Here is a 26,378-nt window from a genome sequence, read left to right as displayed (position 1 = left end):
CACAGAAGTGGCTAAAATACTTCAGAGAGTCCTCGAGAAGATGGAGTTAGTGGGTAGAAGCTAGTTAAGCAAGGAGAAGGTAAGGAACCAAAACTTAGACACTAGAAGATGGGAAGGACATACAGAATCAAAGCTAAGTTGCTAAGGATTGTAGACTTTGACTGGTCCACACTAGGAAGGCCTCTGAAGCCCAAGGGTCCTCTGGCACTAAGGTTTGGTCTATATTCTTTTCTGAGTACATCCTGAAGTTCTCTTAGCATGTTGGGACTCTGCCCAACATAGGGACTTCCATTTCCTAGGACGAGGCTCTAAGATGGCAACAAGCTCTAAAGTGGCCTGGTATATCAGGCAGTTCTTCTGTTATTCTGTATCTCCCTAGAGGTCCAACCAGGTACCTGTTTCAGTTAGAACAATACAGAAGGGAAAGAGCCTCATTTATTGAGAGAACACAATTTCTACTTTTAGAAAAATGATCTTTTCTGTGATCCATGATTTATTCATAGAAAATCACTGTGAATTTGCACACTTGCTATAAAAGGACCTTTGTAATACAGAAGTGGGAGTGGCAGCTGCTTTTTTTTTTTTAACCAACTCACTGGGCTGAGATGTTATATGGGCCCTAGAGCAAGACTTTAGTAGCTACAAGTAGGCAATACAACATATTGGTCAATTTAAAGTAAAAAAAGAAAAATGACATAAACAGTTTGCCAAAGAGGAAAATAAAGCAGAGAAGTCCTTAGTTCACACTCTAAGCTATACAACCCCTTTCCTATCAAACCCTATCCCAACTCCAGAACTAAGACACAAAACAGTAAACACCAAGACACTGATACTCAATTGGCTCTTCTGAGTGCCCATTGCTACCTTCTATAACAATTTCAGGCTGAGCGTAGGGGTCAGGAAGGTAGTAGGGACATGATGACACTGTGGAGGTCAGCTAGGACTGAGGCAGGTTGCCCACCAGGGCCAGAAACTAGGAAGGGAAAGGCCAAAGGTATACCAGCCTCAGCCTCCAAATCAGCATCCAAGGGACTGTGACAAAGCAGGTACAGGAAGCTTGAGGTAGAAAGGCAGGGGAAAACGGTGAGTATAGGTGAGAGCTGTGAAGCTGAAGCATCCAATTTCAGGGCAAGAGACGTGCTTAGAATCTTGTCTAACTAGAAAGAAGGGGAATAGTGGAAGCACAGGGATGGGGCGCAAAAGTCTAACTGGTGAGAGAGGATGAGATAAATGAGATCTGGCAAAGAGGGCCACCTTCATGCCGCCATTCTTCCAACATGAATACACAGATGTACCTACATGCAGAAATAACTTGGGCACATACATAGACAGATAGATGGATAGCAGGCATACACACAGACAAACATGAATATATCCACACATTCCTATGTGCCCATGAAATCATGGGAAGGAAACAGCAAACACACAGAAACCCACACCAACACACACATGACACAGGCACATGTATATATCTGCACATAGACAAATGTACTTACAGATATACACACATGGAAGTAGAGATGAAAATATATACTAACATGACAATAATCAGAGCAGATAGCTATTATGAGTTGTAGCTCCCCTGACCTTCATCTTTTCCCTGTATTTGTTATTCAGTATTGAGCAGGCTCCTGGAGAAGCTGTTGAGGCAGGAACAGGAGCTTCAGTGTTCTCACCACTTTATGAGGCAGAAATCTAAGTCCAGTCTTGGCCTCTGCTCCTGATCAATCACTGGACTTTGGATGCCCTGTATACAGGTTAGGGTTTCTGCATAGACAAGACTTGGGGATTTATTGTAATTGGCCACTTCTCCCACTACCCCCACTTGTCTATTGCCAACAGTATAAACTCTGTAAGGGAAACCTGAGAAATGGTTGTGAGTCTCCTCAGACAACAAGCCTATCCTCCCACCCAACTATGTTAAGTGCCTATCAAATCAATCAGAATTATAAATAGTTACAACTTTACAATAATTGGCAACACATTTGCTATACTATTTACAGTATCATAAATGCTTCTGTTTCTCTGGTTAAGCAATCCCTGAGATGAAACAGTGTTCTGTGTTTGCCAATGGAGAGAGGGCCAGTGCCCAGGACACACAGGATATAGGGGTATGAGGTGGCATGTTGTGGGATTTCCCGTCAATCTGCAGGGCCCAGCTCCTTCAGAACAGTGGGCTGTAATGAGAAGCTTGCCAAGGCAGGTGTATTAGCTAAAGTTGGACTCTCCCCATCCTTAGCCTGTGGTCCTGTGGCCTCAGCCACAGGTGGTCAGAGTCCTCTCAGGGTGGACAAATGTTTCAGTGTCCTTGGCCTGACTTGATGGTAGCTGGGAGCCCAGGCTGCTCTGGCAGTGAGCTCTCTGCTCTTTCAACCAAAGCGCTCTCGGACTAGTAGCATCAGTTTCTTCTTGCCTTTGTAAATCTGTTTGAGATTGTCAATGAACTGGGCAAATTGCAAGTGGCCATCTTGGGGCAGCAGGAAGGTCTCCCGAGCCTTGCTCAGAAATTCAATAAACTCTCCATAGTGGCGGGGGCTGATGTGTGTTAAGCGTGAATGTGTAGTGTTGATGTAGGCATTGATGGTGGCATCTAGCAGCTGGCGCAATGGAGCTTTGTCAGTTGACATGAGCTTTCCAGAGCTTCGGCGGCCTGGAATGCCAGCCAGACCAGGTGCAGTCACTGTGCAACGCCGCAAGATGTCTGAAAGCACTGTGGCACAGTGTACACTCTTCACCACCAGAGGAATGAGAGCTGCCAACTCGTTCTTGCCCAGAGAGTGGCTAAGGGCACAAGCCCAGAGCACATCATTGATGGCTGGGTGGGTATCCTGGTTGTAGGCTAAGTTCAGATGGCTCATGGCCAGTGAAGCCAACTTGAAGGCACGTAGCGGGTAGCCACGGAGCTCCATGTAGCGGGCAATGGTGAACAGCTGTGAATGGGTCATGCCACCAGCAGCAGCATCAATGGCAATCTGGTAGGCTGCCTCAAAGGCGATGTGGTCTTTCTCACAGAGTGTAAGAGCTGACAAAGCACAGCTTTGTGGATCCTTCATAGCACACTGCAGGGCCAGTGTGCGAGCACAGCTGGCCAGTTCCTCCCGCTGTGGGTAGTCAAGACTGAGGCGCAGGATAGTGGTGTGGGATACAGCAGTGGCAGCTACAATACTAGTAGCCTCAGTAGGAGTGAAGAGTGTGTACCAGCTCTGCAAGATGCTCACGAGGGCCCGTACACCTGTCAGGGAGAGCTTGAGCTCAGCAGTGGCCATCCAGGTCCCGATCCAGGTCTGCCCAGATTATTGTTTGGGGTCTGAACTTGGCCTGCAGAGACGAGTTCTCTCTCCTTAGCAGCCTTGAGATGATCTGAGGCAAACCAAGGCAAGGGGAGCATCCCAGCTGGGCAGACTCTGTTTGGAGTCTCTCCCATCCCTACGTGCCCTAAGTCAGAGTGCTGAAGGTCTCTGCAGTGTTCTTTGCTCCTCACAAGGATGAAGCAACAGAGCATGCAATTTGTCTGATTCAAGGCAGGGGTTGCAGGTCTGCCTAGGGGGTTCTAGCTGAAGTGGGGCCTCTGAGTCTTGACCTGGGGCGCTGGACTCCAGAAGGGGTCCTGAACCTCCAAGTTGTCCGGGGTTTCTCAGAAATATGGACAGGGATTGGGACCAAGCTACTGGGCATTCTGTCTCCCAAGGGAGCATGTGAGTATCAGTGGATGAAATTAATTCTCTCACATGTATCTCTGATCAGAGTGCTCTGACATCAGGATATGGTCCTAGCAGTAAGAGCAGAGCTTGGGCTAGTGAACAGAGGCCATCTTTTCTTACCAGCAGTTCCATTTTTCCCTAGTCCATCAGGAATGGAATTAAAAAGCCCTAAAGATTCATTATCCTGACGAACAGTTGGGGCTATAACTCTCCTGGTGTGGGGGAGCGTAGGGGGACTCACCCACTTCAGTAGCACAGGTTACCAACCATCGCACCATCTCCCTGCGCCTCCAGTTAAGAGTTGACAAGGTCATCCGCATCACCTGGGCATGAAAGTCATACTGAGTGGATGGAGCATAACTATTAAGACCCACTTTATCTTGCCATTTATTTATTTAAATATTTGCTGGTACTTTCAACAGCAATCTTTCTCCTGGTAAGTATGATCCGGGTTAAAATCTTCCCCACTCTTTTCCTTCATTAGATAGGAAGGATAACCTGTTCACTGATAACATGTTAACGTTTTTTTTTTTTTTTTTTTTTTTTTTTTTTTTTAATGGAGACAGGGTCTTGCTATGTAGTTCAGGCTGGACTCGAGCTTGTGGCTATCCTCTTACTTTATATCCTTGAGTGCTGAGATTTCAGGCATGTGGTGGCATGCCTGGCTCCAAATAAAATTCTTACACCTTTCTTAACTTGGAGTAAGAAGATGGAGAGAAGATGGGGATCCCCATGGATCCTAAAGCCATTTTGCTTGTTTTTAAAGCTGAAGCCCAATTTAGAGTCTTTACCTTTTGCCTAGCCTACAACTCATATTCTGGGAGCACAGAAGGAGTCAAATGTTGGCCTGTGTTCAGTCCCCTGGGGATCTTACCTTTTGCCAGTTGTCATTAGAAATTTAACGTGGGAACAGCTCTCCCCTAACCCATACCTGTAATCCCAGCTCGAGGGCCACATTGAGCAGGGTGCTGTCTGTACTATTGTCCGTGGGAGTAGCAATCTTAAATGCATCTTGGGCTAGTTTGAAGATGAGGGAGGAAGAATGGATGTGTTTCTGTATTGCTTCCAAAATAGTCCGGAGTCTTCGAGTGTCCCCTGTAAGTGTGGAGAAAAAAGGGCACGGGTAGGGTTTAACTTAAAGTTTCTTTAGACTATCAGCTGATCACATCAAATACTGGTTGAACTGATGGCCATCAATTCTCTCAGTGCTTCTGAGTGATCAAGTTGTCTCTACTAACTCTGGTGAACCCTTCTGTTCTAGGCTAACCAAATGAATTCTCCTCTGAACATTTTCATCGTTCTCTTCTCTTTATCCACCATACCCTTAGGTTCTTTAAATATCAGAAACAATTTTCTTTTTCTGTTTTTTTCTTTTCTTTCTTTCTTTCTTTTTTTTTTTTTTTTTTTTTGAGAAGACAGTGTTGTTATGTAGTTCAGGCTGATCTTGAATACACTGTGTATCCCAGGTTGGCCTTGAACTTACAGTGATTTTTTTTGTCTCAGTGTCCCAGATGTTGAGATTACAGGCATGTAGAAACAACTTCTTGAGCACCTCAATTTTGGAAACTACTGTACAGGAAACAAGAAATTATATTATTGCCAAAAAAGTATACCAGTCCTATCGCTTGCTTCTCATGACAGCACCCTGGAGCTAAATGGACTTAGGCCACTGATTCCTATTCAATGGGCAAGGACTTTGTAAAAGGTACTAATGCACAGAGCTAAGAAATATACCACCTATGAAGTAATGCTTGTTACATGAAGTTAGTGTAGTGTATGAAATATTAGTATATTTTTTTCTGCTTCTGAGACAGGGTCTTGCTCTGTATTTCAGGCTGGTCTTGAACTAACTGTGTAGCCCAGGCTGCTCTCAAACTTATGGCAATCTTGCTTTAGGCTTCCATGTGCTGGGGTTTATTTATTTTTTATTTTTGGGGGGATTTATTATAAGCATGTGCCACTACACTTGGCAAAAGATTGGCAAGTCTTATGAAGGGTAAATATGTGAAACAGAACAAAATGTAGGTTCTTTTTTTCTTTTGTTTTTTGGGTAACTGTTGATAAAGTAAAAAAACTTAAGTGATTAGAGTATAGGCTTTGGAGTAAAATGCACTGGGGACTGAACCTGGCTCATCCATTAAACAATTTAATTATTCTACCTATTAAATGGAAACAACAACATTTAGGATTCTAGTCTCATTTCAGTTATTTATTTATTTGAGGCAGGGTCTCACTATTCAGTTCAGGTTGGCCTTCAATTCACTTTGTAGCTCAGGCTGGTCTTGCAATGATCCTTCAACCTCAGCCTCCCAAGTGCTGGGATTATAGGCATGAGCCACCATGCCTGGCTAGTGTTTTATTTTTATAAAATGTGATAAATAGTTTTTAAAATATGTGTGAATAAATATAAATAGAAAATCTCCAGGAATGTTAATATCAATGTTTTATGACACTTGTCTTTGGGTGTCAGAATTATGAAAGTGATCTGTTTCATTTTTTATTATCTTTAAAATCTTTTTCAAATAATAGACTATGTTTTTAGGGAAGGTTTATGTTTACAGAAAAGAAATCTAGTAGTAGTGATCCATATATCCCCAATTATTAACTTGTTACATTTGTGTAGTATATCTGATGAACCAATATTGATATATTATTAGCTATAATCCATGCTTTGCCTCAGGGTCTTTCTTTGTGTTACGTGGATCTACGGGTTTTGACAAATGGATGTTATGGATTCAGCATTACAATATCATACAGAATAGTTTCATTGTCATAAAGAAATCTCTTTTGCTTTATGTCTTTCCCATCCCCCCTAAACCTCTGGCAATTAAAATGTATTCACAGATTTGCCTTTGCCACTGTGTCATACAGCTGCAATCATACAGCATGTACTTTTCAGATTAAGTTCTTTCAATATGCAGTGCATATTACATTTCCTCTGTCTTTTTTGTGGCTTGACAGCTTACCTCTTGGTATTGCTAAATAATATTTCAAATTGTATGTATGTATCACAACTCATCTGGTCACCTTTTGTTTTTTTAGTGCTGGGCCTCATGCATGCTAGTAAAGTATTCTACCATGAGCTACATCACCAGTTCTCTACTCATTTTTTGAGGGATATCTTGGTTGCTTCCATTTTGGAGCACTTAAGAATAAAGATAAAATAAATATTCATGAACAGGTTTTGGTATGTACGTAAGTTTTTTAGGTCATTTGGGTAAATATCTAGGAGCATGATTCCTGGATAATAGCTATATTTTAAATAAAAACCCCCAAAACTGCCAGAGTGTTTTCCAAAGTGACTGTTCCGTTTTGCATTACCATCAGTAATGTGTAGATAACCCCACATCACTGCCAGCATTTAGTATTGTATTTTAAATGGTAGCCTTGCTAATAGTGTCTGGTGGTATCTTGCTGTTGTTTTATTCTGCAGTTCATTTCATGTATTTATTTGCCACCTGTATATTTTCTATAGTGAGATGTCTTTTCAAATCTTCAGTCCATTTTATTGAATGAATAAACTGATTGACTGACTGTGGTGTGTTAGTTACACTGAGCTATAACCCCAGTCATTTTTGTTTTTTATTTTGAGGTAAGGTCTCCTTAAGTTTCTAAGTTGCCCAGTCTGGGTTCAAACTTGTGATCCTTCTGCCCCAGCTTCCTGGAATACTGGGATTACAGGTGTGCATTACCATGCCTGGTGTTGGCCGATTTTTTTTTTAATTGGATGGTTTGTTTTCTTTTTGTTGAGTTCTGTGTGAATTTTGGATTATCAATCCTTTGTTAGGTATGGTTTTTGGATATTTTGTCCCAGTTTGTGCCTTACATTTTCATTTTATCCACACTAAAATAATTTTATTTGCTTGAAAGCTCATAAACCCCTAAGGGGTTTAGGGGGAATGGGGAAGACATATGAAATGCAACCATTAAACCAGCTTAGGCTTTGGTTCTGTGAATTTGTATCACATGTCACATGTGATACATAGCACATGGATGAAAACTAAATGCCCTGAGTTGTACTGTAGTTTTAAAATCTCTATAGCCTAGAGCTCAGTAGTAGTGCTTTTGGGTTTCTCTGGGTGTCCCAAGAGTATTTGTACTTTTTAAAAAATGAGTAACCTTATCATCTGTCAGCTTCTGGTTGATAATGCTGACCCTGAGGGTCAAGGATGCATGAAATTCAGGAAGATTTCAATACCATACATACCCTTCATCAATGACAGTGATAGATGAATTCTAGATAGACATGTCAGCCTAGATTCAATAAGGTTAGCCACATTTAATCTAGTATTCCAGCTGCTGTATTCTTTTAACTGATGACTTCATAGACACTTCCAATAGGCCGCCATCTTAAACACTTTTTTCCAATTTTCCCTATTACTGTCTGTTGCCATTTATGGATTCAGCTCCTGGAAGGAAAGCACTTGCTGTGTTGGGAGCCATTAAAGCTGGAAATTGACCACACATGCAAGGCTAGAGCATGACCATCCCAAGAACAAAGAGCGCCCTGGCAAAGTCATGTAAAGAAGCTGCTTCAGCCCAAAAACACCTAGCCCTAAGACAATCTGAGCAGTGGGTTGCTAGGACAATGCGGGTATCATATATTAAGTTGCGGTATAAAGGCCCCTGCAGTGAAGGGACAGTTCCTTTCCTCCTATTAGAAGGATAAGGACTCCACCTGACCCCAGCTTTGTCTCTTCTTTATTTTCTCATCCTTTCATGGTCCTTCACCCCAAGAACCTCAAGAGTTACAGCTGGTTGCTACACTGCCACATTAATTCTACTCCATACAGCTACACAAGTTTCCATGTTCTCTCAAAATCCATCCATGGTAGGTGCTGGGATGAATGCCAAAGTTTTCAGACATAAGATAAAACTAGCAGAATCTGGATAACATGCATTTTCTATCACCTAGTGTTTGTATCACATTTAGTTTTAGATAACATATAGAAGCATGCACACTGGCCTAAAAACCATAATTATGATACAATCAGGTTAGAACTTCATGAGGATGAGTGACAATGAATTTGAAGACATGAATATTTCTCTCTATCAGATTGAGAAGATTCTCCTCTTGCTGATGGAACTGTGTAGTTAGCATCACAAACTTAGAATTCATGGCTACAAAACTTGTCAAAATTTTAGATGTCTAAAGAAATGAGCTTCTATGCTATAGATCCATTTCTTTTTAAGATCATCTTCTAAACCACCCAGAAGAACAAGTTTATTAGCCAACAAGTCATTAGCACATGCACTGTCAATTTGTCCAATAGCACTATGTGATATTACTGTTTTAGACCACTGCCTCTTCTGCAACTTATCAGCAGTTGTTCTTTAAGAATGGCCATTTCATTCAGGTGAAGGGAAGCTTGAGATCACTGGAATAGTTGTTTGAAGAAGACAGCACAAACTGTGTATTAGCTACTTTTCTCTCATTGCTGAGACAAAATACCCAATACCCAGAGTTAGAGGGAAGGTTTATTTAGCTCAATTTATAGAGGTTTCAGTCTGTAATCCTCTGACTCCAAGGCAGGGTGGCACATGGCAGAGGGGCAACAGTCCATGGCAGCAGAAGACAGCAAAAGCAATGGTGGGGGGAGACCCTCTTTCTGTCACTTATATTTTAAGCAGGCTACCCTAGGGCAAGTGTAACACTCACACCTTTAAACCTAGCATTGAACCATGAATCAATCAGCAATTCTAGATTCATCTACCTTTGAAAATCCTGTCCTGCATGACTATATAAGGCTTTGGGAGGACATTTAGACACAAACTGTAACATTCCACCTCCGGCCCCCCAAAGACTCACATACATTCCTTTTGCAAAGGACATTTAATCTATCTCTACGAGTTGCCAAAGTCCTAAAAGTTTCAACATTGCTGAAAAGTTTGAGTCTCAAGTCTGCTCTGAGATATAAGGCAAACTATTAGCTGTGAGCCCCTGTACAAATACAAAGGAAGTTAAACACTTCCAACATTAAGTGGCACAATATGAACATTTCCATTCCAGAAGTTATAAATGGAGGATACAAAAGAATGTGAACAAAACAAGCAGGGCAAACATTAAGTCCTGTAATTCCATGAGCAGCATCCAAGGCAATCTGTGGCAAGATGTGAACTCCAAAGGGATTGGGCTGCTCTTCCCCTACTGAACTTCTGGTGGTTGTGGCTCCTATGCATTATCTTTTGGGTCCACTCTGCTCCCTCCTCACAGTTTTCCTCAGAAAGTCCACATTCCTGACTTTTCCATCCTCTGGCTTCACATACTGCCCTCTCAGGAGCACATACCTGGCCTTCCAGGTCTCCTTCTGAAATCTGGGTGGAACCCTTTGTGATCCTACGACTCTTAAATTCTACATGCACTTAAAACCAGCACCATGTGGATGATGCCAAGGTCTGCTGTGTTAGTTCACCACCCTTAGTTTCAGGCAGTCTCTGGACATGAGCAAAATGCAAACAAACTTTACAACACACATCATCTGAAATCCAACAGCCAATGCAGTTCTTCCGAGCAGAAACTTTCTAACTTGTCTTTAACCAGTAGGATTTCTATCAGCCTTCTGCTTTTCTGATCTCTGACCAGAATTCCCCATAGAATACAGCCTATAGTGTTGTAGCTCTACTTCTTCAGTCAGCATCTCCAAACTTTTCCTAACTGTTCCCCTTCCAACAAGCCATTTCTAAAGGCTCTTAAGCCACATGCCCAGATAATCTCACAGCAATGAATCCATTTCTCTGGCGCCATCTATCTCAGTTACTCTTCTTGTTACTGAGACAAAATATCTGACACCCAGGTTAAATGAGAAAAGGATTATTTAGCTCAGTTTGTAGAGGTTTTAGTCCAGAATGTCTGGCAGAGGAACAATTATTCATGGTGATGGAAGATACCAAAAGCAACCAGGGAGGGAGGGGGAGACAGACAGACAGACAGACACACACACACACACACACAGAGAGAGAGAGAGAGAGAGAGAGAGAGAGAGAGAGAGAGAACAAACAAGTCTTTTTCTGTCCCTTATATTGTATGCAGGCTACCCACCCTAGGGCGAGTGTAGCATTCATATCCTCAATCCCAGCACTGAGCCTTGAATCAATCACAAACTCTAGATTTATCCACCTCTAAAAAGCCTGACCCCTCCCATGACTGTATGAAGCTTTGGGGGGATATCTACACATAAATCATACCAAGCTGTGTGCGTTTTCTTACATGCAGGATCTGTAGGTTTTTCATTTTCTTAACAGTATTTTTTCACAGAGCAGAGGCTTATAATTTTACTGAATTCCAACAATCCACTTTTTTCTTCCAAGAAATGTGTGTGTGTGTGTGTGTGTGTGTGTGTGTGTGTCTTTTTGATACAGTTTCACTATGCAGTTTAAGGTGGCCTTGAACTCATTTTGTAGCTCAGGCTGGCCTTGAACTTACAGGGATCCTCCTGCCTCAGCTTCCTGAGTGCTGGGATTACAGATGTGTGCCATCACACCCAGTTCTAGGAATATGTTTTTGATGGCTATGTCTAAACAGTCATTGCTAAATCCAAGGCCATCTAGATTTCCTTATGTTATCTTCTAGAAGTTTTTGGTTTCGTGTTTTACTGTTAGGTCTATAGTCCACTTTTAATTTTATGAAAGATACAAGATTTATCTCCTTTTTTTGCAGACAAATGTCCAGCTTCTCCTTTGCTCTTTTGTCAAGTATCAGTTGATTATTTGCATGAATCTATCTCTTAACTAATTTACTCCAAAGATTGTCTATTCTTTTATCAGTATTGCAAAGTTGACTATTGCAGCTTTATAACAAATGTGGTGTTTCTTTTTTTGTCTTTTTGAGGCAGGGTCTCACTATGAAGTTCAGGCTGGCCCTGGACTCACTCTGTAGCCCACACTGATCTCGAACTTGCAAATTTTTCTCTTACCTCAAGCCTCCCAAGTACTGGGATTACAGGAATGTGCCACGATGCCAGGCTTTTTATAACCAATGTTTAAGGGGGTAAACCTCTGACTTTATTCTTCAATATTATGATGTTGAGTATCTTAGCCCTTTTACTTTTCCATATGAATGTTAGAATTTGTTGATATCCACAAAATAACTTACTGATATTTTGACGGATTGTGTGAAGATGGGAAGAACTGACACCTTAGTATTTCGTCTTCCTCTTCATGAACATGGGTTATTTCTCTAATTACTTACATTTTTTTATTTCTCTCATCAAAGTCTTCCCCACACAGATCTTTCTTACTAGGGGGAGGGGTTGAGACAAGGTCTCACAATATAGTTCATGCTGGCCTTAAACTCATGGTGATGAGTAGTACTGATTAAAGACAATTTTTGGAACAAATAGTTCAGAAATAGATTTTCACAAACAATTGTTATTTGACAGAAAAGCAAAGGAAAAGCTGGACATCTGATCTTGAGAACTGAGGGAGTCTAGGTGTGTGCCACTTTGCCTGTCCCTTGTACAGGTTTTTACAAGTATTTTGTTAGTTATTCCAACATATTTCAGTTTTGGGGTGCTAATATAAGTGGCATTATATTTTTAATTTCAAATTCCAATTTTGCTGCTATGCAGAAAAGCAACTGACTTTTGTACACTAACCTTGTATAGTGCAAAGTTGTTATAATCACTAATTAATTTCAATTTTTTAGATTCAGTTCTCGGGGTTCCTACACAATCATGTCATTTCCAAATAGGCAGTTTTATTTTTTCTTTTATTTGCTCTTTTTTCCTATGTTATTGTATTAGCTAGGGTTTCCAGTATGATGACAAATGGGAATGGTGAGAAGGGACATTCCTGACCTTCAGGGAAATGAATACAATTTTTTGTATGATAGTAGCTGTGGGTTCTTTGTAAATGTCCCTCAGTTTGAGGGAGTTTTCTTCAACTACCTAGTTTGCTGAGTGGTTTTTTTTTAAGATTCAATAGTTTATTTTAATTATTTAGTTGCAATACTGAGGATTGAACTGTTGCTGAGTGTTTTATTTTTTTAAAATCATAAATGGAATGGATGTTTATGCTTTTCTTCTATCAGTTATTTGTGTATTTTTTCACTGTGGATATGATGAATTAAATTAGTTGATTTTCAAGTGTTAATCCAGTGTTAAATATTTGGAATAAATCCCAGTTAGTCTATTTCTTTTTTTTTTTTTTAATCTTTTTCTTTTTTGTTGAGACAAGGTCTTGCTAGGTAGTGTAGGCTGGCCTTGAAGTCATGTGTGTAGCCCAGGTTGGTCTTCAATTCACAGTGATCCTCCTGCCTCAACCTCCTGATTGCTGGAATTACAGGCATGTACCACCACATGGGGCTAGTCTAATTCTTTTTAAATACTATTGGATTCTGTTTGCTAGTATTTGTTGAAGACTTTAGTATTTATGTTTGTGAGTCATAGTGGTCTGTAGTTTTCCTCTCTTGTAATGTCTTTATCTGGTTTTGGTATTTAACAGTAATGCTGACTTCACAGAATGAGTAAGGAAATGTTCTTTGAGTTCTATATGCTCAGAGATGATAGAACATAGGGAGAATTTCTTCCTTTGATATTTGGTAGTTAACTAGTAAAAATCTGGACTTGCTGATTTCTGCTTTGGAAGATTATTATTGATTCAATTTAAAAAATAAATACAGGACTATTTATATTTTTGTGAGTTACACAGATTGTGTTTTTAAGGAACTGATCTATTTTATCAAGTTATCAAATTTGTGGGACACAGTTGTTCTTAATATTCTTATCCTTTTAGTGTCCATGGAATCAGTGCTGGTTGGCTGACCTCTCTTTCATCTGATATATATATATATATATATATAATATATATATATATGGTGTGTGTGTGAGTTTTAGTACTGGGTGAAAGGGTTTTGGCCCAGACAGGACACTGTAGCCAGGAAAAGCCTCAACTGGAACCTCCCCCGCCACTAGAGATTTACCTGTGACTCTATCTCCCCCCACCCTTAGGAATCCGCCCCTGGCGCCAAACTTGTGCCAATGAAATACCTGTGCATCTCTCTCTAATGGCCTAGGGCACTATCCTAAGCTTAGGCTACTTATATACCCCCCACGCCACGTGTCCGCCAGAGATGGGGGGGGGATGTGGGGAGTGTGTGTTGGTTATCTCTCTCCGTGTTCTCAGAATAAAGGCCTCTTTTGTTTTATACTTCACATCTTTTGGAAATAATGCTATCATTTGGTGCCCTGACTCGGTCGGCAGGCAATTGACTCCTGGGAGTCTGCATCCAATTCTCGAACCGGATTAAATCCTGCTGCTTTTCTCTCCGGGGATCTTAACCTGTTGCTGCCCACCCGCACCCAACACCAGCCAATTAATTTCAGGTGAGCACTCTCCGGAGAACTCTTGGTGCTGAGCTCCGCCCCAGATGAGTTTTCTCCCCATTCGCGTGGGTCTGTGACACTTTTATGTCCTTAGGACAGCCCAGGGCAGGGTCTTTCTGGGCAAGCCTATGTCCACAAATCTCTTGTCCTTTGGGTTCGGATAGCCCAAGGCAGAGCTTTTGGACCGCCCACACTGGGAGGCCCTCACTTCCCTTTGAGCTGTTACTGACCCCAGGTGGACTCCACTCGTAAATCTCTCAGTGATGACTGGAATATATGTGTTTTTGGAACCTTAGCTGCTGTGTGGCGCCGAAGAATGAGTGACGGCTTGTCCTTTGGTCCATGGCTCATTTCTTGCCTGAATCAGTTATGGGAAATGTGTTCTCTAACTCCGAAAAGACGCCTCTACAATGCCTAATTTCTAATCTACGTACTCTTAAGATTAAAAGTACCATAAAAACTAAGCGATTAACATTTTACTGCCAGGAGGTCTGGCCAACCTATCCACTTAGTGGCGACCGTTGGCCCAGGGAAGGAATATTTGACCCTTGCGTTCTCAAAAACCTCTATGATTTTTGCAGAGCCGAGGACAGGTTGATAGAACTCCCATACATTGAGGCCTTCCTGGTTCTGAGAACACGCCCGTCTCTCATGAGGTCCTGTACTCCCATCCAAATACTTTTTTAGCTAGCTCTGCCGTGACCCAAACTGTTTCCTCCTGTCAGGATATGCTCGATGACGTTCCTCAGGTCTTTTCCCAGCTGCTGCCTGCGTACCCCCAAACTCGTTCCTCGCTGTTACCTCCCACCGGTCTGCCCTCCCCTCCCCCATCCCTGATTCTCTTGGCAGCTCTGGTCCCTCTGCGCCGCAGCTACTTCCCGCTGTGCAATCGTGTTTCTCTCCACCTCCCGAGACCCGTAGCTCTCCCAGCAGCTCTACTCTGCCCTCTGCAGCATTTTCGCCACCCCCTCACCATACTCAATCTCATTCATTGTGCCCTTCTGGCAAGCCACATGATTGTTCCAGCTTGGCCGGGAACAGTTGCCATGCTGCAGCCCTCCGCCATGTGACAGGGCGCCACCATCTTGGGACGGATTTCATGGTCAATGGGCGCCCCCTTGTGGCTCCTCTTGTGAAGAGCAACAGCCGCCCTGTTGCAGTCCACATGATGCTTCACTGCGCTGCCGACAGCAATTTTCTCATTGCAAAGCACACAGTGAGACGCCATCTGCCTGTGTTTCCTTGTCTCAGGGTAACTGGCAGCTGCTCTTGCTCACACACATCTACCGGACAGATGGCTGCCCAATGGCCCTCAACTCTGCAATCTTCTCCTCAAGCTCTGCTATCCCTTTGGGAGCAAGCTGGCCCCGAGAGACTGGTTAATATACATGTGCCTTTCTCCTTTTCTGATCTATTTCAGATTACCCATAAATTAGGTAGCTTCTCTGTTGACCCACAGAATTATATCAGGCAATTTGAATTTATTACTAATTGTTATGATTTACATTTTAAGGATGTTTATGTGATTCTAAATACCACTCTCAGCTCACAAGAACAAAATCGGGGGGGGGCCCCTAGGGGTTTAGCTCAGCAGCATAAGCACTTGCCTTGCAAGCAAGTGGTCATGAGTTTGATCCCCGGTACCAATAAAAAAAAAAAAAAAGAACAAAATCAGCTGTGGCAAGCAGCTCGAGAAAAAGCTGACTGCAGACATAAGGCAAACACCACTGATAATGCCCCTGGGCCTGTAGCTGTGCCAGAACAAGATCCTAACTGGAACTATCAGAATGGACAAGGTTCAACAAAATTACATAAGATGCTTGCATGTCTGATTGTGGGCCTTAATAATATTGCTCACAAACATACTAACTATAACAAGCTTTTAGAACAGGTCCAGGAGGCTAATGAAAACCCAGCTGTGTTCCTAAATCAGCTTTGGGAAACCTTACTTAAGTATACTAATATAAACCCAGACTCTCATGAAGGGATGATTGTTGTTAACTCTTATTTCCCAGCCTGCTCCTGATATTCATGCAAAATTACAAAAGGTTGAACATGGCCCTTAAACTCCACAAGGGGATCTACTTAAATTAGCTTTCTGTATCTTCAACAATAGAGGTAAGATTCAAAAAGAGGAAAAGCAAGCTCAAAAATTAAAGTTTGCTAAATATCAGTCTGACCTTTTAGCAGTGGCACTTGGAGCTCCCAAGACAAGAAATCCACAACAAGGTGTGGCTGCCTGAGTCCCGCCCAGACCGTGCTTCAAATGCAGCAAACAAGGACACTGGGCAAAAGATTGCCCTAACCCTGGCATCCCTTTAGGACCCTGTCCATACTGCAACCTTAGAGGGCACTGGAAGAGCGACTGTCCTAGCCGCCAGCAAGTGGGTAAGCCATCCTCTAATCCCTCGCCCTCACAGAAGACTCCATCAATGCCAGATTCGTCGCTGACTGACCTGCTCGGACTTGCTGCGGAAGATTGATGGGGCTCAGGGCTCACAGCCCCCACTCTGGTAACCTTGTCAGAGCCCCGAGTCTCACTGGAGGTTTCAGGTAAGATAATATCTCTGCTTGTGGATACAGGGGCAACTTATAGTGTACTTCCTGAATTTTTAGGACCTTGTAGTAAGTCCTTGATTTCTGTTGTGGTGTTGACGGGCAGCCTAATCAACCTTTGTAGACTGGGCCTATCCCCTGTAGATTCCAGACTCTTCTTTACCCATAGCTTCCTAGTAATCCCAACATGTCCCATACCCCTTTTAGGTAGAGACCTTCTTCAAAAACTTAATCTTTCCTTCACTTTCTCTCTCCCCACAGCCCTAATCCTCCAAACAGCCTCACAATGCATCGCAAAGCCATTCCCTCCCCTTCCTCCTTCTCTGGTTGACCCCATGATTTGGGACATATCCAATCCCACTCTGGCTACACATGCCACACCTGTTTTAATCCGTCTCAGGGATCCCTCAATTTTTCCCTGCGTTCCCCAATACCCCATAGCTCCCCAACATTTAAGGGAACTTAAACCCATAATTAAGCAGCTTTTAGACAACAGTTTTCTTAAACCTACCCATTCACCCCACAATACTCCCATTCTCCCAGTACTCAAGCCTGATGGGTCCTATCACCTGGTACAGGACCTTAGGGTAATTAACAGTGCTGTTACCCCGACTCACCCAGTCGTGCCGAATCCCTATACCATGCTCTCTCATATCCCTCCCTCCACCACTCACTTTACAATTATAGATCTTAAAGATGCCTTCTTCACTATCTCCCTACATCCTGATTGCCAAAATCTCTTTGTGTTTACATGGACTGACCCAGACACTCTCAGGTCTCAACAACTTACTTGGACAGTGCTCCCCGAAAGGTTCAGAAATAGTTCCCACTTCTTTAGTCAAGTTTTTGCTACTGACCTCACAGAACTTGATCTCAAACCTAGTGTACTTCTTCAATACATAGATGACCTTCTATTATGTTTTCCATCTCATATGTTAGCCATACACCATTCAGCTAGTCTTAATTTCCTTGCTAGTTGTGGATATAGGGTCTCTCCTGCTAAAGCCCAGATAGCCTCCCCAAAAGTCAAATACCTAGATCTCGCTCTCACCCCCACCACTCACTCCATCACTTCAGATCGTAAGGCAATTCTTCGTGATCTCCAGGTACCCACAACTAAACAGCAGGTTATATCTTTCCTAGGTTTAGCTAATTTCTTTCGTCTCTGGATTCCTAACTTTGCAGCCCTACCTCAACCCCTCTACAAGGCTGCTAAGGGTACCTTATCAGAACCCCTGGACCCTACTAGGCCCATACATGCCTCCTTTCAAAAATTAAAAGAGGCTCTCCTAAAAGCTCCAGCTCTTACCCTTCCTGATCCCACCCAACCTTTCATCCTATACACTACTTGTCAGGGCCACAACACTATAGGTGTACTAGGACACAAAAACGGACCTTCGTTTTTTTTTTTTTTTTTGTCTTTTTATCAGTACTGGGAATTGAACTCACAACTGCCTTGCTTGCAAGGCAGGCGCTTATGCCGCTGAGCTAAATCCCTAGCCCCCCTTCTTTTAAAGCAGTAGCTTACTTGTCAAAACAGATCACACAGTAAAAAGATAGGCTCCTTGTCTCTGAGCTCTTGCAGCTGCAGCCCTCCTGACACAGAAAGCTAAAAAAATTTACATTAGGGCAATTTATTACAGTACACTCACCTCATCACCTACGTGAGCTTATCTCACATTAGGTGCTCCCTGCCCTAATGACCCCTTCTCGCCTTCAACAGGTACACTTAGCTCTCTCTCAAGACCCTTGCATCTCTATTGCAACTAGTGGTCCTTTAAATATAGCCACCTTACTTCCCACCTCAGAGGGCCATCCTCATCATGACTGTATTGAGTTTTTACAGATGACTCCCGCCCTTTTCCCTCACATCAGTAGCATACCTCTCTCTTTGGCTTTTGACACATGGTTCATAGATGGCAGTTCAACAAACACAGACAACCAAAAGAAGGCAGGATACGCAACAGTTAGCCAGTCAAAAGTTATAGAAGCAAATCCACTGCCACCTGGCACCTCGTTGCAGAGGGCAGAACTTATTGCCCTTACAAGGGCTCTTACACTAGCAAAAGACAAGATTATAAACATATACACTGACTCAAAATATACATTTAGCATGTTACACTCTCATGCCTCTATCTGGCAAGAACGGGGTTTTATTAACACTCAGGGAACCCCCATCACTAATGCTCCCCTTATCCTTAAACTTCTAGAGGCAGCCCAACTTCCAAAGCAGGCAGCAGTTATTCATTGTAGAGGATGCCAAAACTCTACAGATCCTATTGCTCAAGGCAATGCCTTTGCAGATTCACAAGCCAAATTAGCTGCACAAGGGCCCTGCCCTTCTCATCTTCTCCCGTTAGTCCCAAACAGTCTACCTCAGCCTAATTATTCACCAGAGCAGTTACAGCTACTGCATTAACCAGGTTACACACAAAACATTCAGGGATGGATTTTTCAGGGATCTAAACTGGTTCTCCCACATCAACAGGCCTTAGACATCATCATTGACTTACTGTTTTCATTTAGGATCACTGCCCCTATACAAACTCTTAGCCCCAATAGTCACACACCCTTCTCTAAAAGCTATCGTTCTTAAGATTACTCACACCTGTGACCTCTGTGCCAGGACCTCTCCTCAGGGACCATATATGGCACCCCCTTCCTTTCCTACCCATCAGTTTCGAGGACACACTCCTGGTCAGGACTGGCAGATAGATTTTACACACATGCCCCACCACAAGACTCTCAAATATCTTCTCATCTTTGTTTGTACCTTTTCAGGATGGACAGAAGCCTTTCCCACAACCAGGGAAACTGCTGATGTAGTTACCAAAGTCATATTACAAGAAATCATTCCAAGGTTTGGTCTACCTCAGAGTATTCAGTCAGATAATAGTCCTGCCTTTATTTCTCAGATCACTCAACAGGTATCCTCGAGCTTACACATCACCTGGCACTTACACATCCCATACCATCCACAATCCTCAGGGAAAATAGAAAAGGCAAATGGCCTCATAAAGACACACCTTACAAAACTCACTTTAGAACTACATCAACCTTGGCCTCAACTTTTGCCCTTAGCCTTAGCCAAGCTCAGGGCACTTCCCCGGGCTCCTACTTTCTTTCTTTTTTTTTTTTAATTTTTTTTTTTTTTTGGCTCCTACTTTCTTAAGTCCTTTTGAACTTATGTATGGCAGGCCATTCTTACTCCACAATCTTCCTACTCCCCAAAATCTCCCTCCCCTGGCTGACTATGTCCCAGTCCTCTCCTTCCTCCGACACCTGTTGTGACAACATGCTGATCACTGCCTTCCACAACCCTCTGGAGAGGCCAAACCAGATCCTCCCCTATCCCCAGGAGATCTAATTTATCTCAAATGTTCTAAGTCCACAGGACTACAACCAAGGTGGAGTGGCCCCTATCTGGTCTTCTGGCTACCCGTACAGCGGTCAAAGTTGCTGGACTCCCATTCTGGTTTCACATCACTCAGGCTAAGAGGTGCCTTCCCAGCCCTAAATCTGATCATTCTGAGTGGTCATCTCATCTTCTGTTGCCCACCCATCTCCGTTTCACAAAGGCCTCGCAACCACAGTTAACAGGCTAAGTCATGTTTTGTTATCCACTTTGGTTCCTAATTTCTTATGTTCTATTAATGATCATTTTTACAGCAAGACTCCTGACAGTCTTTTCTAAAGACTCCCACATCATGCGTAAGATCATCTTCATAATGTTCTATGTGATGACTATCGTAGTTCTTTCTACCCTCAGTTGTCTGGTTAAACATGACATCCTGAAAGCCTAAGCCCTTACCTTCCCTATACTGGTACAGCCACCGCCTTCCCTACTCCCCCTATTTTTTCCAGTTCAACTCCTGGACTGGAGACAAGTTTTACACACCTACCCTCTTAACTTTTATGCTTTCAGATGGGGGAGTAATCATCTCTCATAACATCACCCCTCCTACCCTCACACTTATTTTTCAGAATTCTACCTCACCGTGACAATGATCCTACCTCAACGTCGTTCTGATATAATGACATGTCTAAATCAAAGGCACCTTTCCCTCTACCTCACCTGGGTCCTTAAATATGACAGTGCCATGTCTCCTCATAACATCATGTCTCTTTGTTTTTCCAGTCTAACATACGTGCATTCACTAGTGAAGTTGTCCTAGCTAAAACACCTGGCACCAGCTTCTACCTGGGCATCAACCGTCATCCCGTCAACTCCCCTAGACCTCAGGACCTCGCTCTCTGCCAGCAGGAAGTAGTTAAAGAAAGAAATCTTCACCCCTTTTCATAATAATCATAAGACGGGATATGAAAGGGTTTTGGCCCAGACGGGACACTGTAGCCAGGCAAAGCCTCAATCAGAACCTCCCCTGACACTAGAGATTTACCTGTGACTCTATCTCCCCCCACCCTTAGGAATCTGCCCCTGGCGCCAAACTTGTGCCAATGAAATACCTGTGCATCTCTAATGGCCCTAGGGCACTACCCTAAGCTTAGGCTACTTATATACCCACCACGTCACATGTCCGTCAGAGAGATCGCTGGACTCCAGCGGTGGGGGTGGGGTGGGGGTGTCTATTATCTCTCTCCGTGTTCTCAGAATAAAGGCTTTTTTTGTTTTATACTTCACATCTTTTGGAAATAATCTTATCACTGGAAATAATAAATATAATTATATAGTTTTCTTCAAGTCCAGCTGTGTGTGGTGAGTTCATTTCACTGGTATAGATTATTGAACTCACTCTTTTTCTCATTATTCTTGTTTTCCTAGTTGTGTGTGTGTGTGTGTGTGTGTGTGTGTGTGTGTGTGTGTGTGTATGTGTGTGTGTGTGTGTCTGTTTTGACACAGGGTCTTGCTGTGTAGTTCAGGCTGGCCCCTTACAAGAGCAACTGGCTTCTTGGAATGATTGCTATAGGCCATGGGTCAGAATTCTATTTTTACTTTACTGGCCATTGCACATTGCCTCAGCCTCTCAAATGCTGGGACCACAGGTATGCGTCACCATGCCTGGCTATGCTTTCTTGTTTTAATTATAATGAATAAGTTGTGAACTCCTTTTGAAACATTTTGAAAGATGACTTTTCTAATTGTAGGTGTCTATTGCATCAACACTCCCCAAAATTTCAACTTGTGCTAAATGACTTTAAAACCTTGTGCTCATCAACCATTGTTAATGTTTTCTTCTTTTTGGGGGCTGATACTGGTTTTGAAACACAGGCCATTGACAGCTGTTTCATTAACCTTATATTACAAATGTGGGGATAAAATTTTCATTAAATGTATGTCAGCAAATCTGTCAGTATATTTTTTATCTTCAGGATAAGTAAAAGCTTTTATAATTATAGATTTTCAGTTTATTTTATATTATGATGCTGCTCTTTTAAAAACATAGTAATTTTTAAATTGACAGATAACCATGTCAACATGGTGTTCTAAAGCATATACACATTGTGGAATGACTAAATCTAACACTGCATTCTTTACGTCAGTGGTAGGTGTTTAATAACCTGAGGCATCTGATTTGGTAGATTTTAAGGCCTCTGGGAGGAGTCATGTGCATGGCACTGGCTCAGGGACCTCCATCAGGCCCTAGCCCACCTGCGAGGGAGGGGCACCTCTTGGGGAAGCTTCTGAATCAGAGCTCTCTGTGTCTCCAAGTCTCCTGGCTGTGAGGCTCAGCAGGGGAAGCACTCTGGCAGACGGTCATCTTCCAGTCTTTTCTGCGCCACCCAGGCAGGTGTCTTAAGAGGGACCGACAGACACATGTGGGCAGCCAGGACTCCACCTGCATGTTGGACACCCACCTGTCACTCAGGGCTGTTGCCTGGGCTAAGAAGCATCATGTTTCTCTAATACTTGACCTGGAGCCACTGAGGGGGTAATGCACCATATTGTGGGTGCTGTGGAGAGGGTCGGGGGCAGTGGGCCGGGCATCTTGGTGTGATGCAATGGATCGCGGGTCTCAAACTCGAGGTCCTAAAGCTGCTAGGCCACCCCCCAACCCCAGGGACACAGATGCCTCAGAAGTGTCCCTCACAGAGGGTTAGTACTGGAGTCGATGGTTTGTGCCCCATGGAGGCATTGGCACAGCCAGTGATGTTGTTTTGGGTGCTCACAGGTGGACAGAGGCTAGTTCCAGACTACTGTAGTTAATTTTCTGCCTCCTCTGCCAGCTCCTCCAGGCTCCCCAGCCTTTTCCTAGGAAGGACAGGTGCCTTTGGGTTTACTCAGGGGTCTCCCAAGTTTTTCGACAAAGCACCTTTGCTCAGCATTATCTTCCCATAGTCTAGCAGCTGCATTGGCCTCTAGGCTTACAGACCAAGAAGTAGGAGCAGATTGGGCGGTCTCCTTGGGCACTCTGCTCTCTTGGTGCGCAGCTCATCTGGTGGCAGTGGTTCCTAAACCTTCAGGCCAGGCTACAGCTGCGCTGATCACAGCCAGTGGTGGTGCAGTGCCCCAACTGAGGTCCGAAGCATAGGCAAGACTCGGATGGTCTCCAGGTCCTTGGGATGAGGGCATGGGAACAGCTGCAGGGCTGACCCATACTATCTGCACTAGTCAGCTGCAGCAGCAGTGGCAGGGTGCACTGTTGGGGGTGTCATTCTGCTTCACTCAGGGTAAATAGCAGGTTCCTGAGGTGTTGATTTGGCACAGGATCCTAGATGAGGCAAAGGGTTTAATGCTGGCTCCCCTTACAAGGGCAGACTGTCTTCTTGGAGTGATTACTGCAGGCCATGGGTCAGAATTGTACTTTTACTTTACTGGCCATTGCCCATTGTATATTTGGTTTCTCCAGCAGGGCCAGTGACCATGGCCACCACCGTGGCCCCTCCCCCTGCTAAGAGTGGCACCCACCTGCCCCCTAGCTCAGCTTTGCAGGCACCTGGGCAGCACATGTTGGTGTGGGGATTCTCTCTTTTCAGTTCTAAGAGTTTCTTACATATTTTATAAATCAAGCCCCTAGCAGATATATAATTTGTAAGTATTTCCTCTCATTGTATAGGTTGCCTGTTTACTTTGTTGAGTGTTTGCTATGCAGGAGAATTTTACACTGATGTAGTTACATTTGTAGTTGCACTTGTCTGTTTTTGCTTTTGCTGTATTTTTCTTTCTCTGTAGACAGACACATTTTTTTGTTGTTAAGATAGGAGGTCTTTCTGTGTTGTCTAGGCTGAATGCCCAGGCTCAAGTGACACTCCCATTTTAGCTTCCTGAGTAGTTGGGACTGTGGCAAGTAGTACCATGTCCAGCCCTTTTATTCTTTAAATTGTCTCACTGCAGTGATTAGAAGCACTAATATGAGTTGTGTGGGAGACAACTCCAGTGTCTCCCTTTGAATCCAAAACAATTACTGTGACTTTGAATATTTGGAGACTCATTTCCTTATATTGATATGTAAAAGGATGGCTAGGGTATTTCCTTCTCTTCAATTAACTCTCAGCATGGCAAACAAGGCTAGCCCAGGTGCTAATGTGCAGCCATCACAGATGTGAGAGACAACTCCACTAACTCCCTTTGGATCCAAAACAATTACTGTGACTTTGATTACTTTGAGATTCATTTCCTTATACTGATATGTGAAAGGCTGGCTAGGGTATTTCCTTCTCTCCAATTGGCTCTGAGTTTTGCAAATAAGGCTAGCTAAGGTGCTAATATGCAAAATCTATAGCCATTAGACAGTTCTGTTTCCTCACTTGGTGCTCTCCACATAAAGGACAGAGCTGGTGAGATGTTAGAGCAAACAGCTTCAGGACTGTCAACTGGGTACAAGCCTCAAGATAAGAGGCTATGACTCCTCAGGGCACAAGAGTTTGCATATCACAAACAATTGCCCCCCAAAACAATTCCATAATTGGGTTATGTAAATCGATCCTTCTGCATATCTGTATCTCTGCAAATTACAGAGATGCCATTCTTGCACCTGGCCAGCCAGCTCAAGTTACTCAGTAATCCCCGACATCCTGACTATCACTCATCCCTGAGCGACCCTTCCTTTCTTCACAAGATAATAAATGCTGGGAGAGGCCTACAATGGGGTCTTTGCCCGCACATCCTCACAAAGATTGGATTTAGGACTCCTTGGCTGCCCTTAATTTGGAATACGCCTTTGTGTTTTCACTCTTGCCATGGATTGCCCTGGTGGTGGGAGACTGGAATTGACTGGCTGGGATTCCAATAACGTCTCAATGGGATTACAAATATAACTTTTTGGATTGTGAGGAAAACTAGAAAGAGTATTACAATACTTGGATGACTGAACTCGATATTTGGGTTTACAATAAGTTGAATGGAAAAACAAACATTTTTGCCTTGTTCCTGATCTGAGAAACAAAGCATTCAGTCCTTCATCATTAAGTATAAAGTTAGCTGCAGAGAGATCACTAATGTCCTTTATCACATTAAAAAAGTTTCCTTGTGTTCCTAGTTTGTTAAGAGTTTATAATTTCACTAGAAATGGATAGTTGTATTTTATCAAATGCTTTTTCTGTATTATTGCAATGATCATATGAATTTTCTCTTTTACTCCATAAATGTGGTTCATTCAATATAATGACTGATTTTCCAATGTGAAACCCAATCTTACATTTCTGGAATAAATTCTACTTAACCACAATGTATTATGCCCTTCTATACATTATCAAATTTAGTCTATTAATTGTTTTGTTTTGTTTGAGACAGTGCCTGACTATGTAGTCCAGGCTTGTCTTGAACTTATTACGCAGTCCAGGATGGCCTCAAACTCCCAATCTTTCTTTCTCAGTCTCTCAGAGCGCTGGAATTACAGGAGTGTGTATTGTGACTATCTGATTAAATGGATGCCTGCCAACTTTCTCTACTCAATAAAATTGTACTTTTTTCCTCTATAATTGATAAGCATTTTGTATAAGCATAAGTCAAGAGATACTTTAAAATTATGTAAGTATCATCAAAGGCTTACCTAGAATTCATTGATGTTTCTTGACTGTGGATATTCTAATTGTTTAAACTTTTGGCTATTATGAACAATGCAGCTATGAACATTGGTATACATATACACATGTATGTTTGAGTCTATGCTTTAATTATTTTGGGTATATACCTAGTTTATTCTTGAGCTTTGGTAGCTGGCATCTTTCAAGGAGTTAGGTCAGTTCATCTATGTAGTTAGACTTATTGGTACAAAGTTGTCCAAATACTTTCCTATTTATTATTTTGTTCTTTGGAATCTGTAGTAATATCATCATTCTCATTTCTAAGGATGAAAATTTATGTCTTTCATCTTTATTGATCAGCTTAGACACAGATTTCAACCCTACTGATCTTCATAAAGAACTAGCTCCATGTTTCATTGATTTTTTCCTTTTGTTTTTCTGTTTTATTGCCTTTTACTCTGATCTTCAGTATTTCCTTTCTCCTGCTTGCTTTAGAGTTTGTTTGTCTATCGTTTGCTAAATTTCTTTGTCCTGTGGATTATACTTGGATGCTCTGCACTGAGGTACATCCTCAGACCTTTTTAAAAAATTTAAAAGAAGTCTTTTTTGATCCAGGGTCTTGGCTAAGTTACTAAGCTGCCCAAATTGGACTCACACTTGTGATTCTCCTGGCTCAGTCTCCCAGAGTGGTATGGTTATGGGTGTGTGCTATCAGGCCCTTCACTGTCCTTCTTCTTTTTCCCTTTCTTCCTTCCTTCTTCTCCTCCTTTTCTTCTTCTTCCTTCTCCTTCCCTTGCTCCTCCTCCTCCTTCTCCACTTCTATTTCTACTTCTTGGAATTGAAGCAGGCCATGCTAGCCAAGCACTCTACCACT

At 42.8% G+C, this 26,378-nt stretch overlaps 1 protein-coding gene across 1 annotated transcript in view; it reads right to left on the bottom strand.

Moving 5' to 3' along the window:
- Positions 1–473: 473 nt before the first annotated feature.
- The window catches only part of Zswim5 (zinc finger SWIM-type containing 5), a 180,916-nt gene continuing 155,011 nt past the window's right edge, over positions 474–26,378 (bottom strand). The window contains exons 12-14 of the mRNA XM_063236236.1: positions 4,633–4,796; positions 3,943–4,024; positions 474–3,232 (exon numbers count right to left, since the gene is read on the bottom strand). Coding sequence (XP_063092306.1) covers positions 2,370–3,232; positions 3,943–4,024; positions 4,633–4,796 — 1,109 coding nt within the window. The 3' untranslated portion in view covers positions 474–2,369. The remainder of the gene's footprint in view (positions 3,233–3,942; positions 4,025–4,632; positions 4,797–26,378) is intronic.

The sequence above is a fragment of the Cavia porcellus genome, unplaced genomic scaffold (genome assembly GCF_034190915.1).
Source record: "Cavia porcellus strain 051 isolate PalLab524CR breed Dunkin Hartley unplaced genomic scaffold, mCavPor4.1 scaffold_25, whole genome shotgun sequence".
In the NCBI taxonomy this organism is placed as follows: domain Eukaryota; kingdom Metazoa; phylum Chordata; class Mammalia; order Rodentia; family Caviidae; genus Cavia; species Cavia porcellus.
Note: the sequence above shows the minus strand (reverse complement) of the source record. Positions and strands in the feature narration are given on the sequence as shown.